The sequence below is a fragment of the Tetrahymena thermophila genome, assembly GCF_000189635.1.
Source record: "Tetrahymena thermophila SB210 genomic scaffold scf_8254716, whole genome shotgun sequence".
NCBI lineage: Eukaryota > Ciliophora > Oligohymenophorea > Hymenostomatida > Tetrahymenidae > Tetrahymena > Tetrahymena thermophila.
The window spans coordinates 1,015,593-1,030,253 of NW_002476481.1; the positions used below are offsets into that span (position 1 = coordinate 1,015,593).

At 23.4% G+C, this 14,661-nt stretch overlaps 4 protein-coding genes across 4 annotated transcripts; 1 reads left to right on the forward strand and 3 right to left on the reverse strand. All coding sequences in view use genetic code 6, as the record gives it.

Annotated features, from left to right (window-relative positions):
- Positions 1 to 356: 356 nt before the first annotated feature.
- Positions 357 to 1,918, reverse strand: TTHERM_00106800 (vacuolar ATP synthase subunit E; the record flags this gene model as incomplete). Its single annotated transcript, XM_001012324.3, has 4 exons — positions 357 to 564; positions 635 to 813; positions 1,244 to 1,400; positions 1,713 to 1,918. The coding sequence occupies 4 exons, from the start codon at positions 1,916 to 1,918 to the stop codon at positions 357 to 359; spliced, it is 750 nt and encodes a 249-aa protein (XP_001012324.1).
- A 1,260-nt stretch (positions 1,919 to 3,178) lies between these two features.
- TTHERM_00106810 (hypothetical protein) lies at positions 3,179 to 6,285 on the forward strand (the record flags this gene model as incomplete). The annotated part of the gene is made up of 9 exons (XM_001012325.2): positions 3,179 to 3,249; positions 3,303 to 3,498; positions 3,560 to 3,613; positions 3,667 to 3,813; positions 3,874 to 4,197; positions 4,253 to 4,378; positions 4,474 to 5,826; positions 6,081 to 6,172; positions 6,225 to 6,285. 9 exons carry the CDS (start codon positions 3,179 to 3,181, stop codon positions 6,283 to 6,285), a joined length of 2,424 nt encoding a protein of 807 aa, XP_001012325.2.
- A 942-nt stretch (positions 6,286 to 7,227) lies between these two features.
- TTHERM_00106820 (hypothetical protein) lies at positions 7,228 to 8,137 on the reverse strand (the record flags this gene model as incomplete). Its single annotated transcript, XM_001012326.3, has 4 exons — positions 7,228 to 7,257; positions 7,311 to 7,691; positions 7,875 to 8,012; positions 8,111 to 8,137. 4 exons carry the CDS (start codon positions 8,135 to 8,137, stop codon positions 7,228 to 7,230), a joined length of 576 nt encoding a protein of 191 aa, XP_001012326.3.
- Positions 8,138 to 9,454: 1,317 nt separating this feature from the next.
- Positions 9,455 to 14,127, reverse strand: TTHERM_00106830 (hypothetical protein; the record flags this gene model as incomplete). The annotated part of the gene is made up of 2 exons (XM_001012327.2): positions 9,455 to 10,528; positions 10,927 to 14,127. The coding sequence occupies 2 exons, from the start codon at positions 14,125 to 14,127 to the stop codon at positions 9,455 to 9,457; spliced, it is 4,275 nt and encodes a 1,424-aa protein (XP_001012327.2).
- Positions 14,128 to 14,661: the final 534 nt, after the last annotated feature.

The following is a 14,661-nucleotide window of genomic DNA, read 5'->3' on the forward strand; positions in this document are numbered from 1 at the left end:
CAAATTTTGAATAATCTAAAATTTCATTAAACTTACTTATTAATATTATATTGACAAATTAAAATAATAAATTTGGATAACAAAAATAAACAAAAATATATCCAATTAATTTTATATTTGTTTAATTTCACTAATTTAAAATGCTATTTTATAATCATTATTTTAAAGTTTCAATACTTAGATGTAAGAATTTAGATATTAAATTAAGGAAATCTTCCGTCTAACGCAGGATTTAGTTGATTTAAAAAATATTTTAATCAGGTAAAACCGCAAAACAAACAAAAAGGTATGAGTATAAATGTTAAGTTTAACAATTTTAATAGTATATAGAAATGTATAGATTTTAAATGAAGAGCTCAATGAGTTTTATTAGCAGCGGCCATTTGAGCAGCGAGCTATTCTTATTTTCTTTTAGAATCATGTGCAGCTCTAACTGGGTCAGGGTACAAACCTTCTCTGATTTCAGGAAGCATTTCTTAGAAAGCAAAGTCGATTCTGGAATCAATAGTGTTAGAAACGACTATATTTCCATTTAAGCAAGTTAAAACAATACCACCCAATAAACTTTTAAAGATTTAAAGAAATTTAATATTAGAATTACAAAATAAGTAAATAAATAAATAAATAGTTTTACTGTTCATCTAAGAAATTGTCTCTGTCAATTTTAATTTTTGAATCTATAGTCTTTTTACATTCTTTTTGAACAAGCTAGTTAAATTCTGTTTAGCATTCCTTAATCAAACCTTCTATGACAGCGACATCATTTCTCAAGCATCTAAGAGTAGTTTCAGGTTCCATCAACTTAATCATAGCCTATTTATTAATGATTTATTTCCATTTGTAAACTGTAAGAAAATTATTGGTAAACAATTCTGATCCAAACAAACCAAACAAACAAATAAATAAACACAAAGTTTATTTTGTTCTTTAATAAATGATCAGGATATCTTTAAAAAATGTGATATGTTTACTAAATTTGTAAAAATCACTTTGCTTTTTTCTTTAATATAGAATACAAAGTTGTTTATTCTTATAGGAATGAAGTAAATAAATACATAATTCCTTTAATCTATTACTTGCCAAATTTATATCTTGCTTGCTCAAAAAATATTGGATAAAGCTGAAAGAATCTTATTTATTTTTCTTTTATATATTTTTTAGCTTTGCTTTTTTATTTATTTGTTTGCTTGGTGTGCTTCACAAAAATTATTTTTTTTTTCAGATTTCAATTCTAAATTCTTACTTGGAGGATAAGATTTTTCAAAAGCTTTTTCTAGTCTTCCTTATTGCAGAGTCTATTTTAAAGCTCTTTTCTAATATCTCCCTTTAAATCCTCAAGAAAACCGTATCTTTTGCTCATCTTTGAGAGTCTCAATTCATTAACAAGACGTGACTTTTCACTTTAATTTTATAAAAAAACTCATGTGCTTATCATAAATTCATAAAACAAAAACATTTTTGTATTAAACTCCTAAAATTGAATGCTATTTTATTCTAAAAAGAGTGCTAAATTGATCACTTAAAATAAATAAATTCTTTTTTATATTGAGGTATTCAATCGCAATCAATCTGCACAAAATGAATTATCTTCAAACTAAAATATGTTTTTTATAAAGTCTATTGCTTTAATTATAAATAAATAAAGCCTATCTCAAATATTTAATGAACTCATGACGAGACAAATAATTATTCCTGTAATAGAATTTATTTACATTTTCTTTTCTTAAATGAACTTGCTTCTATCAGAAGTCATTCTTTCGGTAATTCTAGTTTTTTCAGTTTCGATTTACTTGTTATATTCTTATTCATAAGCTTCTCTTGCCTAATTTTCAAAATTTTTTTAAATAAATTAGGCCTTTTCTTAGATGGCCTTCTTCATTTATGAAAGTCTGTGTTCGGGATCGTATTCCTCAGCCATTTATTTTTCCAAAAAATTATTTATTGATTTTGCTTTAATTTATTTGACAATATTAATTGCTATTTATTTATTTGCTTTTTATTTATTTATTGCTTGCTTGATTTTGGTTTCTCTTGATTATATATTTTTATTTATTGTCTTAGCCTTGTTAATTAATTTTATTTATAAATAACCAAGAAGAATCTGTCTGTCTGTATGACATCTCGCAAATTTTTGCTTGCTATTATCAAACAAATCCTCATAATTTTTTCATTAATTAATTAATTAAAAATAAAATAATCATCAATTAATAATTGAATAATTTCGGTAAATTCACTTCGCATATTTACCACTTTAAAAGATTCATATCATTGATTATCATAAAATATATCATCATCTTTCAAGCTAATTAAAAAAAATATATCTTCAAATCCAATAACTTAATTGATAAATAAATATTTGTAAAGACCTAAAATAAATAATATCTTTTATAATTTCAAATAAACGAAATTCTAACTAATATTTATTAATTTAATAGAATTGTTTACTATTTACATTTATAAAATATTATTTCTAGTAATTTATTTTGGCATTGCATTTTACATTTTTTCAAGTTATTCAAAAAAGTTTATTTTTTTAAACATTTATTAAAAAATTATTGAAAATGAAAAATAAAATGTTCAAAAATAACTAATAAAGAGATGACTGACTCTTAAATAAAAAGCTTAGAAGATAATTTAAAGAAATAATATCAATTGCAAAAGATATTTTATAATTCACTTTTATTCTCATTGCTCTTATTAATAAAATTTTAATAGCTATGATATATATTACTCTAACAATTTATGATTTTAAGCTATTTTATTTATTTATAAATTTATGTATGAAAATTAGTTTAATATTATTAACTCATAAAATATTATGGTAATTTAATCACATTAAAACAAAAAATTTTGCTTTATTTTGAAATTTTTTATTAACGTTAATTGTAAAAAAATTTCTTACAATAATGACAAAAATTATTTTTTTAAATTTTAATATCGATTTAAATTAGGAAATAAATCACTATGACAATAAATAGATTAAGGCTTATAAAAAATAAAAATATTATTAAGATGTTAAAATGAAACATTAAGTTATTTTGTATTTTTTTGTTGTTGTTGTTATTAAAAATACAAATTGTTTGCACTTTATAAAAAATTAATAATTTTTAGTGAGTAAAAATAATTAATTTAAAGAAAGTTAAATTGTTTATACTGAAAAACGAATAAACCAAGCAAAATGACAGAGAAGCTTTTAATAAATGCATTTAATTTTAATCAAGAAGCAAACACTGATTAGGATATTAATAGGTAAGTTTATTTAGGAAATTCGGTTATTTATATATATTTATAATTATTATTAGTCCTACTACATTAAAAGCAATTAAGCTACTTGGATATGAATAAGAAGACCTTAAGAAAATCAATAAAGAACAAATTGAGTTAGAAACGAAGAAAAAATTGGAGGATATTCCTCTTAATAGGTTGGATGAATTTGTAGAAGTGAAAATGCAACACTATGAAATCAGAAGACTACACAGAATAGAATAAGTAAGAGAGGTAACTACTACTTTTTTATTCATAGTAGAAGATTTCAATTGATTTTTTATTTTAAACATAGTTGAGACAAAAACTTTTGAGAGAAAATGAAAAAAAAGACCAAAACATTTCGTAGGTAAAATGATTTTAAAACTAAAATATATTTATAGAAATTATTTAAAAAAGCAGATGAACAGCACTTTTTAATCCTATAGTTTTAGCAGAGAGGAATACTTAGAAAAAGAAAAAAAGAAATTAGAAAAGCTTCAAGAAAAACAAAGAAAACAGATTGATTTCTTAATAAAGAATTAGATTTAAATCGAAGAAATAAGAAGAGTAAAATAAATAACAAGTTATTTTTTATCATCTATAATAAAATAAAACCTTTAAAATAAGAGAAATGAGCACAAGAAGGAGAAAATTAGACTTTTAGGAGAAAAAAGGATTGAAGAATAAAGGAAAAGATAGCTTATAAATGAAGAGTAAAAAAGTTTGAGGGAGCAAAAAAATATAGAAATGGAATAGCAAAGATAAGAAGAACAGAAAAGACTGCAATAAAAGTTTTAAGAAAAGTAATCTTAATTGCAATTGAAAATGCTCGGAAAACAAAAAGAGTTTGAAACCAAAAAGTAGAAAAATTAAGAAGTAAGAGAGAAACTTGAATAAAAAATAGTTCAAATCAGAGAAGGTCAGTAAGCCTCGATCTAATAAATATTATAAGTAATTAATTAAAACTTCTACTGATTAAAATTCTAACTAAAAAATTAATTCATAGAACTATTAAAGGAAGGAAGTTGTAAACGAAAATAAAAAAAAGCTATTTCAGGAATAATTACATCAAAAATTCTAAAAAAGAAGAGCTGCTTCAGAAAGCAAAAGTTAATAAATTACTCAATAAAAGGTAATAAATAAAATGCTAACTTTTAATTTAATCTAAATTTTTAAATAAGTCTTGGATGATTTTTATTTAAAATATTTTTGATGTGATTTAATTAGTTTATGAAAATGCAGTAAGAAGAAGAGAAAAAGCAAGAACAGCAGTAAATTTTCCATGAAAAGGAAAGAAGTATCTAGGAGATGTATATGAGAGAAGAAAACCAAAGAAAGGAAAATGCCAGACTCAGATAAGATAAGATTAATAAAGTGAAAGAATAATTCCAGAAATCATTAATTGATTTACAATAAAAAAATCAAGTTTAAGAACAAACTATTTATTAGCTTATGGAGAGAGCCTAGCAAAATAGGACCGAAAGATACTATGATAAGCAACTAAAATGCTACGATCATTAAATAAGAATTGAGGAAACTCTAAATAATGCTAAACGAGTAGAAAAGTAACATGAAATATAGCGCTTTAAGATACTTTAAAAGATCTCAGATGATAACGAAAAACTTCTGAAAATTTAAAATGAAAAAAGAGAAATGGCAAAAGTGAAAGCAAAAATACAAGCAGATCACGAAAAAGAAAAGCAGTAAATTATCAAAGAAATGAATACGATTTAAAGATATAATGAATCCATAAAGCTAGACAAATCAGTCTACTCATCTCAAAATAACGAAAGTTTCATGATGTCAACATTTCACGACACTAAGAAACAAAATCTTTTTTAGAATTAAATTTCTACTCCTACAAGCTTTTTCAATAAAAAATAAAATCCAAAAGATGATAATCTGTCGTCTAATAATGATCAATAGAGTAAATAAGATTAAATAATTGGCTAGCCAAACAACATAAATATATTAGCTTTTGGCAAAAAAGATTAATTTAACAGGGTAAATTCTTCTTAAGTAGACATTAGAAAGAAAAAAAGTTAATAACCCTCCTCTAACTTTTAAGATTCTCAACAAAATTAGTAAACAGAACCTTCACAATAAACAACTGCTAAATAGCTCATATAAAAACCTCGTTATAAATAAAACTCTGATTTTAATGCTTATAACCTAACCCAAACCCCTTCTATCCAACAAGCCAATATGACAACGTTTCAAGCAAAAGTAGAACAAGAAAAAAGAATAAAAATGATTTCATTCTTAAGGGAACATGAAGATGTGTTGAAGATGATTAATAGATCAAAATCCGTATCTTATAATCCTCATCTCCAACAATATAATCAGTCATCTGTAATTCGATAGAGATAACTAGAATATTCTTAATCAGCTAGATATACTAATAATATGTTTAATATTTAATACCAAGATAAAAAGCCATAAAAACTTGATTATAAATCAAATAAATTGGTAAAAAATATAATATCTTAGGATTATGTTATTGACATTCATACTCACTAAAAAATCATTTGCTAAGAACTTAACATTATTTTACAAAAAGAACTTATTGCATTACATAGCGTAAAATTGTTTTAATTTTTCATATAATTTACAATTCTAATACAATAAACATATTTTTAGAAGAATGATTATTTAATTTTGTTTATTAATTAATATTAATATTAAAATTTTTAAATAGTAAATATTTACTACATTGATTATTTAATTATATAAAAAACAACTTTATTTTAATTTTTTAATTTGAAATAGCAAAAGCAAATAGAAAAATCACATATAATTATTAATTTAAATACATTTATAAATAAACAAAATAGACGTAATAAATAAATGATGAATCAAACCAACTTATGGATTTAGAAGAATCTAAATTAGAAAAAATATCTAAGGAGATATTGAGATCATATTAGTAAATTAAAATTTAATTTAAAAAATTAAATAAAATACAAAACATAAAATAGGAAATAAGAGTAGAAGAGCAGCAAAATACATTAAATTTATAAATTTTTTGAATGTAAATGATAATGTATAGAACTTAAATAAATAAATAAAATAAATTTTTTTCAAAAAGATTATTTTTTAACTTAAATGTTTTGAAGGATAATTGTACTTATGTAAAAAAGTATTAGTGACTATTAGTAAAGAAATTAGTGATAAAGGAAAATTTAAATTAATTTTGATAAGATTAAAGAATGAAACTTTTTAAGAATAACAAAGAAATAAATGATGCAAATAATAAAAATAAATAAATCAAACAAATAAATAAGTAAGTAAGTAATCATTGTTATATTAGAATACAATCAAAATAAATAATTAAATTATTTTAATATAAATATTATCAACCAGTTATGTGTTTGTTTGTGTATAAGTGTCTATTAAATTTTAATTTAGGTTTGATGTTTTATTTGATATGAGCATTCCTCTAAATTAATTGTGAATTATTAATTTATTTTTACTAGCTAAGGTGACAAATAAATTAATTAAATTTACTTGTTTATTTATTTATTTATTAATCATTTTATTTTATGACATTTATTTAATTAATTAATAAGCAATTCATAAATGAATTTTTGCATGATTTGTTTTAATATATTTTTAATTTGGTATAGGAGAAAAAAATTAGAGAATAGAGGGAGTCAATTTGTTCATAATACACGTTTGGAATAGAGATTTGACAATTTAATGCAATTCTCCACCTGAAACTTGATTTGCAACGAAATGTTGTTGATTTGCAGAAAAAGCATGATTTACAACTAAATTTGCCTTTATTTAAAGGAGGAACACATTCAAAAGAACCATTTATGTATATTCCTTTTGTTTAAACAAATTATTTAGATATCTTTTTCATTTTAATGCTTAGATACATTGAAAAATAGATAAATAAATCTTATTGAATTCAGTAGGATATTATTGCAAATTAACTCTCTATTTACTAACTCTTTTTTAATGTTTTCTTCATTCTTTTCAACCCAAAGTGAAGTTAGATTTGCCACCCTTTTTTTTATTTAACAAATTTTAAAAATGAATTAATGCTTATTAAATCTTACAGGAGGATTGTGAACCTTTACTGATGTCTTAGCATCCTACTATTGGGTCTATTAGCTTGCTTACTATTGCTATTATTGTTAAACAGGCTTCTTGACAGGTTCTTCATAACCACCAAAGATATTGTTATGAGAGTTATTTTAGTTTTATCCAGCAACTTAAGCTCTGCCACCTCTTTATTGAACAGGTTGTTATTCATTACCTCCAAAAATATTGCTTGTCTATTGATGTTAGTTCAATTGCTTTTAAGGTTTTGGTTATTCTTCATATCCTCCGAAAATGTTTGAAGTAGCTTATTGGTGTACTCTAACAGATGTCTTTACAGGTTAATCGTAACCTCCACCCAAAGTGAAGTTGGAATTACCGCCAGGCTATTAATGAACCTAATTATTTAGTTGATTGAAAGAAACTTAAAAAAAGACATTTTTAAATTTTGTATTATTAATAATATGGCCATTTTATATGCTAGTATAATTGTAAAAATAAATAAAAATTGATTAATAAACTATGCGATTTTTCATAATCTGCTTCTATAATTTTATTGATATTAAGTAAGCAAAAAGTACCTTGACAGAGGTCTTAGAAGGATCATTAACTTCAGTTGATTCTTAGTTTGAGTTGTGAGTGACAGTCTTCTTAGGAGCTTCTTACTCATATCCACCTCCGATTGTGAAATTGGAAGCACCGCCAGGAGGGTTGTGAACCTTTTTTAAAAAAAGCATTAATTAATCAATGAAGAAAGTCATTATTGAGAGCTTAAAACTTATAATAAGAATATGTAAAAATGTTTGCTGCAATCTACCTTAACGCTAGTCTTCTTGTTATCCATTTGAAATTTAGTTGAGTTGCTAAGTAATTTATTTATTGTGTTGTTTTCCTTAACCAAAGTTGGGAGTTAATTTTTTGTTTTGTTTATTTAATATAATAATTTCTGAAGAGTTAATCAGACAAAGTATTAATATAAATAAAAAATTTCCTTCTCTGACTTTAATTCACTCTATAAGATTATACAAAAATTTATTTAATCATTTCCTAAATTTTAAAAATTCAAATATTTATTTAAATTACTGAAATTTATGCATTTTTTCTTTGCATCTGCTACTTTCTTTTTAAATTAATTATGTTTATGTATATGTGTATGTTTGATAGCTTGCTTGCTTATTTAATTAAATATTTGATGACATAAAGATTGTAGCTCTTTATCGAGTGCACGTTTTTATATTCATCATCATCTTATAATAATAATATCAATAATATCTATCTATCTTTCTTTTTTCTTTCAGCTCTCTAATTTTTTCATAAATTATTTAATATAAAGTCAAGTAGAATTATTTTATTTAAAATCCTCCTTTTACTGAAACAAAAATTAAATTACAAATTTTTCTTTATCCAATTAATTAATATTATAAAATTGATTATATTTTATTTATTACTTATTATTATTGAAAAATTAAAGGTTTTAAAAATATTGATTTTAATACTATTTTTATTAAAAGATAGATAATTAATTATATAAACTGCAAATTGTAAAATCTATTCATATAACTAATTTTTTTTTATGAAATATCATTTAAATTTTTTAAAATTTATTTATTTATAAATCATTAGGAAGATTTTTCAGAATTAATTAGAATTTGAGGTATTTATTTATTTATTTTTGTAAAGTAAATTTATTTTATTTTTTAATTGAAAATATTTTATTAAAGTATATTTTATTGATACATATATAATTTAATTTTTAAATAATAAAAATAAAAGTATTTTTAAAAATGAATTATTTTGTTTCAATAAGCAAGCTCAAATAATTAATAAAATAAATAAAATTCTTTTTCATTTAGATTTTTAAAATATTCATGAATCATATTACTTAAAAATGTAAAACAAAGAGACAGGATGGATTTGCAAATAAATTATTTTATTAAAATATGTAAGTAAATTTTAAGATATTTTATTTAAAATAAAGAGTTTCTTTACTTTTTTCTTTTAATAAAGTTTATGTTAAAATTTTATTTGTTGATATTAATTATAGGTTATAAATTTACTATAATGTAAATATTTTTTGAAATGATTTTTAATAAATTGCTAAAAATATTGTTTGCAAAATAAATAAATAGTGAAATATTGAATAGTTGGTTTTACAATTTCTTCAAATTGCTGGACAGCAAACTTCAACAAACCTCATAAAGATTTACACTTTGGAAGGTTGAAGATTATATCTAGTGAGCATGACGCTATGTAAGCAGCATAGCCAAAACTTAAAGAACTTAACTGTAACTCCAAGATAGGACATAGCTACAGAGGCATCATAAACAGAAAATATGTCATACTCAGAGAGCAAAAACCTCAAGTATTTATGCATAAATGAAGTATCCTTAACCTTTTGTTATTCTACTTCGCTAAGCTCAGCAAGCAAACCATATTCAACAGAATTGCTTATTTCTTCTTTAAGGGCTTCTATTAATTATGGTATTTCATTAAATTTAACAATTCCGAAAATGCCTTAGTTGTATCCAAAACGAAGTCTAACTTTTGTAAATTTATAGTGAAGATCGCGCAAAATTACATTTAGTGTAAAAGGATCTTCTTACAAAGCCTTTTATGTAAATTGTTCTATGTAGTCAAATATTTTTCTAGAAACTTTACCTTTAACAAAAGGTTCAATAGCTTTTCTGATAGATTTGAATTCTAGTATTTGTTAGTCTTCTCCATCATAGTAAAAGTATTCATATATATGATGAATTATATTCTTTATATGCTTTAGTTCGAACTGAGGACAGAAAAATTCCATAAATTTTTCACATTCAAAAAGTTTTTAGGCGACTGTATCTCTCAGCTTTTAGTCTTATAAAACATTTATTGGAAAAACAAATCTTCTTACAGATTCTATCTTTTACATAATCAGTAGGCAAAGTTGCTGACTGATTTCATTTTTCTTTTGTTTGGTTAGAAAACTATAAATGTACTTTTTAATAAAATAGAAATCTATATATGAAAATTAATCTTCCTTATTTGTTGCCATAAATATCTTTAAGGTTTAGTAAAATAGCTTATGATCTTCACACAACAAAGCACAGATGCCTGGAATAATTCTTCTAAACATTTACTCAGCAGAAAATACATGATTAACTGATAATATTGTTAGATGAGAAGATATTTTTTTAATAATTTATTAAATAAGTTCTTGCAATTTGTTAATTCCTCCTAGAAGCTATACTATTCCCTATTTTTTTTAAAATTCTATTTAAAAATCATAAAAATTTTAATTTTAATTTAAAAAATCACAAATACTATATTAAAAAAATAAATAATCTTAATCTATTAAAAATAATCTAAATAAAATTAACTTAATTTATTATTTGTTTAATAAATAAAATTAATAATATTTATCATCAGTAGGGTTGAAAAATTTTTTCAAATACCAAATTTTTCACTAATTATTTTATAAAAAAAATTTTATTTGGCATAACCGAATATTATTCGATCTATGCCTACTAAATATGATAAAATTTTAAATATTTTTAAATTCCAAAAGAAAATAATAATTAAAAAAGGATTTGTTTAATCCTTAAAAATTATGAGAAATATAAATTTAATGCTAATTAATGATAATCTTGTTACTTTATAGAAAACGTGCATTTTGGTGTTGATCTCATAAATATATTTAAATCTCTCTACTTCTTGGTTTGACATTTTTTGATTTCTCATTTCTTATGCAAATTATTCAACTAAATCCTAGCTGAATTGTTGATTGAAATTTTTAAGGTTTTTAAGTTGGAAATCGTGAGAGATTAAAGTTGTGTTATTCTTCATATTCTCAACACAAGCATTAAAAAAGGACATAATAGCAGAAGAATATTGCTAAACTTCTTTTTGTTGTTCATCATAGGTTGGATTTTAAAGTTTTTTATTCGGAGAGACGAGTTAATTATTTTTTTGTGAATTTTAATTTGACTAATTGTTGTTATTATTTGAATATTTTGAGAGTCCTACTTACTTTTGTTAGTTATTTGGACCTTCGCTTTTGGGAGAGACACTATTATGGATAGAACTTTTTTTGGAGTTATTTTAACTTACTTGAATTTGCAAAGATGGTTTTCTTGGGTTAAATTTTTCACTTATTGAAGAATTTTGTTTAAGGTTTAAAGAAGATGTATCTTTGGATGATGTAGGAGAAAGAATTTTAGCTTAATTGCTAATTTATTATTAGTTAAGTCCACCAAACATAGATTAATCTGAAAACGGAGATTCAAGTGAAAAAGGGTTATCAATTAATTTATCATCAAATTCATTATATTAATTTTACTCCTCAATTTCGTTTATTTAGAGATTATTTAAAATCTTTGTTGAAAGAGTACTCTGTATTTTCTTTTGGATTTGCTACCTTATAACTACTTTCACAGAAGTTCGAAGCTTATCCTTTAATCCATCCAGTTTTTCAGCTATTTTTAAGTCTTATTGCTTTTATTTTTCTTCTTAAGTTTATTGCTCTTGCATCTTTTTCTTACCTTTTCCTTTCTTTTTCCCATTCCCACTTTTGAAATATTACCTGATGCTTATTTTTTTCTTACTTTCTTCTTTTATTTCTTTCTCTGTGCTTCCATGGGATTTGATATTTCCATCTGAATTGAAATCGAAAATTTGTTTTCCTGAGAATTTAGCAGGTGAGACCAAAGGATGAAATTTATTTTTGTTTTCTCTTTTTAAAGTTAAGCTGTTTGATGATCTCCTGTTCACTATTTAATTACCATTCAGTCTGTTAATTGTTTTATCACGCAATTCTTTAAGCTGGGCGAAATCAATAGTCTTTTTAAGAACGAAACCATGTGAGTCAGAAGCTTCTTCTACCTCACTTTCAAAGTTTTATTGATCTCCTTTTACTTTTAAAGAAATTGATGGTTAATTCTTTAAAATCCTCTTTTTATTATTATCTTAATCCATATCTCCACTATCGTCATCTTCAGAATCCTCACTTTCATATCCAAATTCTTGAGATTTTAATTGCTTCAAAGACTAAACTTATTAAGAATGGTTTTCTGTTTTAGAGTTTTCTTCACTATTTAAATCTTTAGTTGTTTTATACTTTTTAGTTTCACCTATTTCGAAATCGACTTATTTTTTTGATTTTGGCTTTGATGACTCACCATTTTTATCATTTATTTTTTTTAAGGAAATTAATTTTTATTCTGAATTATCTAGTTCTAATTTAGAATCTTCATTTATTTTTAAGTCGTTTAACTTATTTAAAGCAATGTGAACATCAATTACTGGGCTACAAATTTCATCATCTTCAAAATCCTGAGAGCCAAATTTCGATAAAATATCATGCTTACTAGATTTTGTCTGTGTTAATTTTCTTCTGTTTTAAAAGTTGTTGTTATCTCTTTCTTCTCCATTATTTATCATATCAATTGCATCCGTAGCAATTCTTTTGAAAGAGGATTGAGTGAAACTACCAAAAGGTTTATGCTACTGAGAATGCTTTTATTAGAGTGATAATTAAAAAGATGATTTTTTGATTAGATCTTAAGATTAATTTGAATTCAGTTCGTCAGAAGAAGTATCTTTAGAAGGTGAATTATTGAATATTTATTTGATGGCATTGTTAGAAAATATATTTTATGTATTCTAAGCGCTAGTTTGAATGTTTGATCCTTACAAAGAAAGTGGATTATTGATGAATTAAAGGTAATCTTTTTTAGATTTGAATGAGCTTGGAAAAAATTTATTTAAATTCTTGCTGTTATGTTGTTAAAGAGACATGTAAGGCTATTTTTATACTAGCTCGTATGACATGTGTGACATTTGCTGAATCGGAGATAATTAATTGCTATAGTCATTATCTAAAGTTCTCTTTGTATCAATATAGTCTACAAGCTCATTTTAGCTCCCAAGCGTTTTGATCCTAAAATCAGATTTAACCACTCTTTTCTTTCTAACTTAATTTGTATCGAAAGCAAACTGAGTTGTCTGATTTTATTCTTAATTTTATGCTTCTTTTTGAGCTTGCAATATTTATTACTCTACAAACATCTTGTATATTTTATCATATTTATAAGTAGAAATCAAAGGAGATGGAATTGTTTTTTAACTTTGTGTATGCCTTAAAAGCAATTTGCTCTATTCTTAATCATCTTTTTTCTTCTAAACAAAAATTCCTAAAATATTTTTTATGTTATATTGATCTGATTAAGTAACAGCGCTCTTATCATTTATGTGAGTGTTTGTTCTTTATGGTGACATTTATTTTGAAGAAATCTCTCTCATAGATCGTATTTAGCTGCTTTTATTTCTAAGACAAAATGTATTTTTCAAAGACTAATCATATTTGCTTTTTAAATAAGATAGCTTCACAATACGCTCTTATTCCATTTTATCTTCTTAAAAAATAGTTTTGTTTTACTTCTTCCTTCTTTAGTTGTAGTCATATGAGTATTCGCTTTTGCCTGACTAAAACTAAGAAAGAAAACTCTACTGCTTGTAATTCTCGCCTACAAATGTTTATCTACTTTTCATTTCTAAGCAATTAAGAGTACTCTAATTGTTTGATATTTATGGAAGAAGAGTTGACTTGCTGCTATTGAGAGTAATGAACGCTTGTGATTTGGGTAGCTTCATTTGGGTCGTATTAAAGTTAGCTAAATTATCAAATGATTTAGGACTTTTATCAGGTGAGAGACTTTTTAAAGCATTTCTCTTGATTTTTAAAATTAATTTTTGAGCCTCAGGATTGACATTTTTGGTAAATTCCTCTTCGGGAATATCTTAATAGAGCTAAATATTTTATTGGTCAATTTTAGTGTCCTAAAATGGAGTATTCATAAAATAAAAAATATTTAAGATGATGCTTTTTATTGCTAGTTTTATTTTAAATTGAAGTGCTTTGAATTAAGCCTACTTAACTTAATTAAATCAAAATTGCTTGATATCAATCTTATTTTGTTAATTTATTTTATCAAAACAATTTCAAGAAATTATTATTATAAATAAAGAGTAATTCGTTCTTATATTACTAAAAAACAATTGATTTTATAAAATTTTAAATTTATTAAAAAAGAGAAAGGAATGAATAAATAAATAAATAGTTGATTAACTATTAATTGATTTTTAAAGGAGTTTATAAATGTAATAGCTATTTACTAAGATGATATTTGTTAATCTAAATTAAATTACTCTGTCCAACTTATTCATTACTGCTAAAAACACTCAATATTAAATCATTTACTACCATATTTTATTAATTGATTAAAAAGTAAAATAAATAAATATCCATTGATTCCAAATCTTTTAATAAATTGAAAAAAAGTGTGGTTTTGTTTTGAAGTTCGCACTACTAAATGAATTAAAATTAATTAA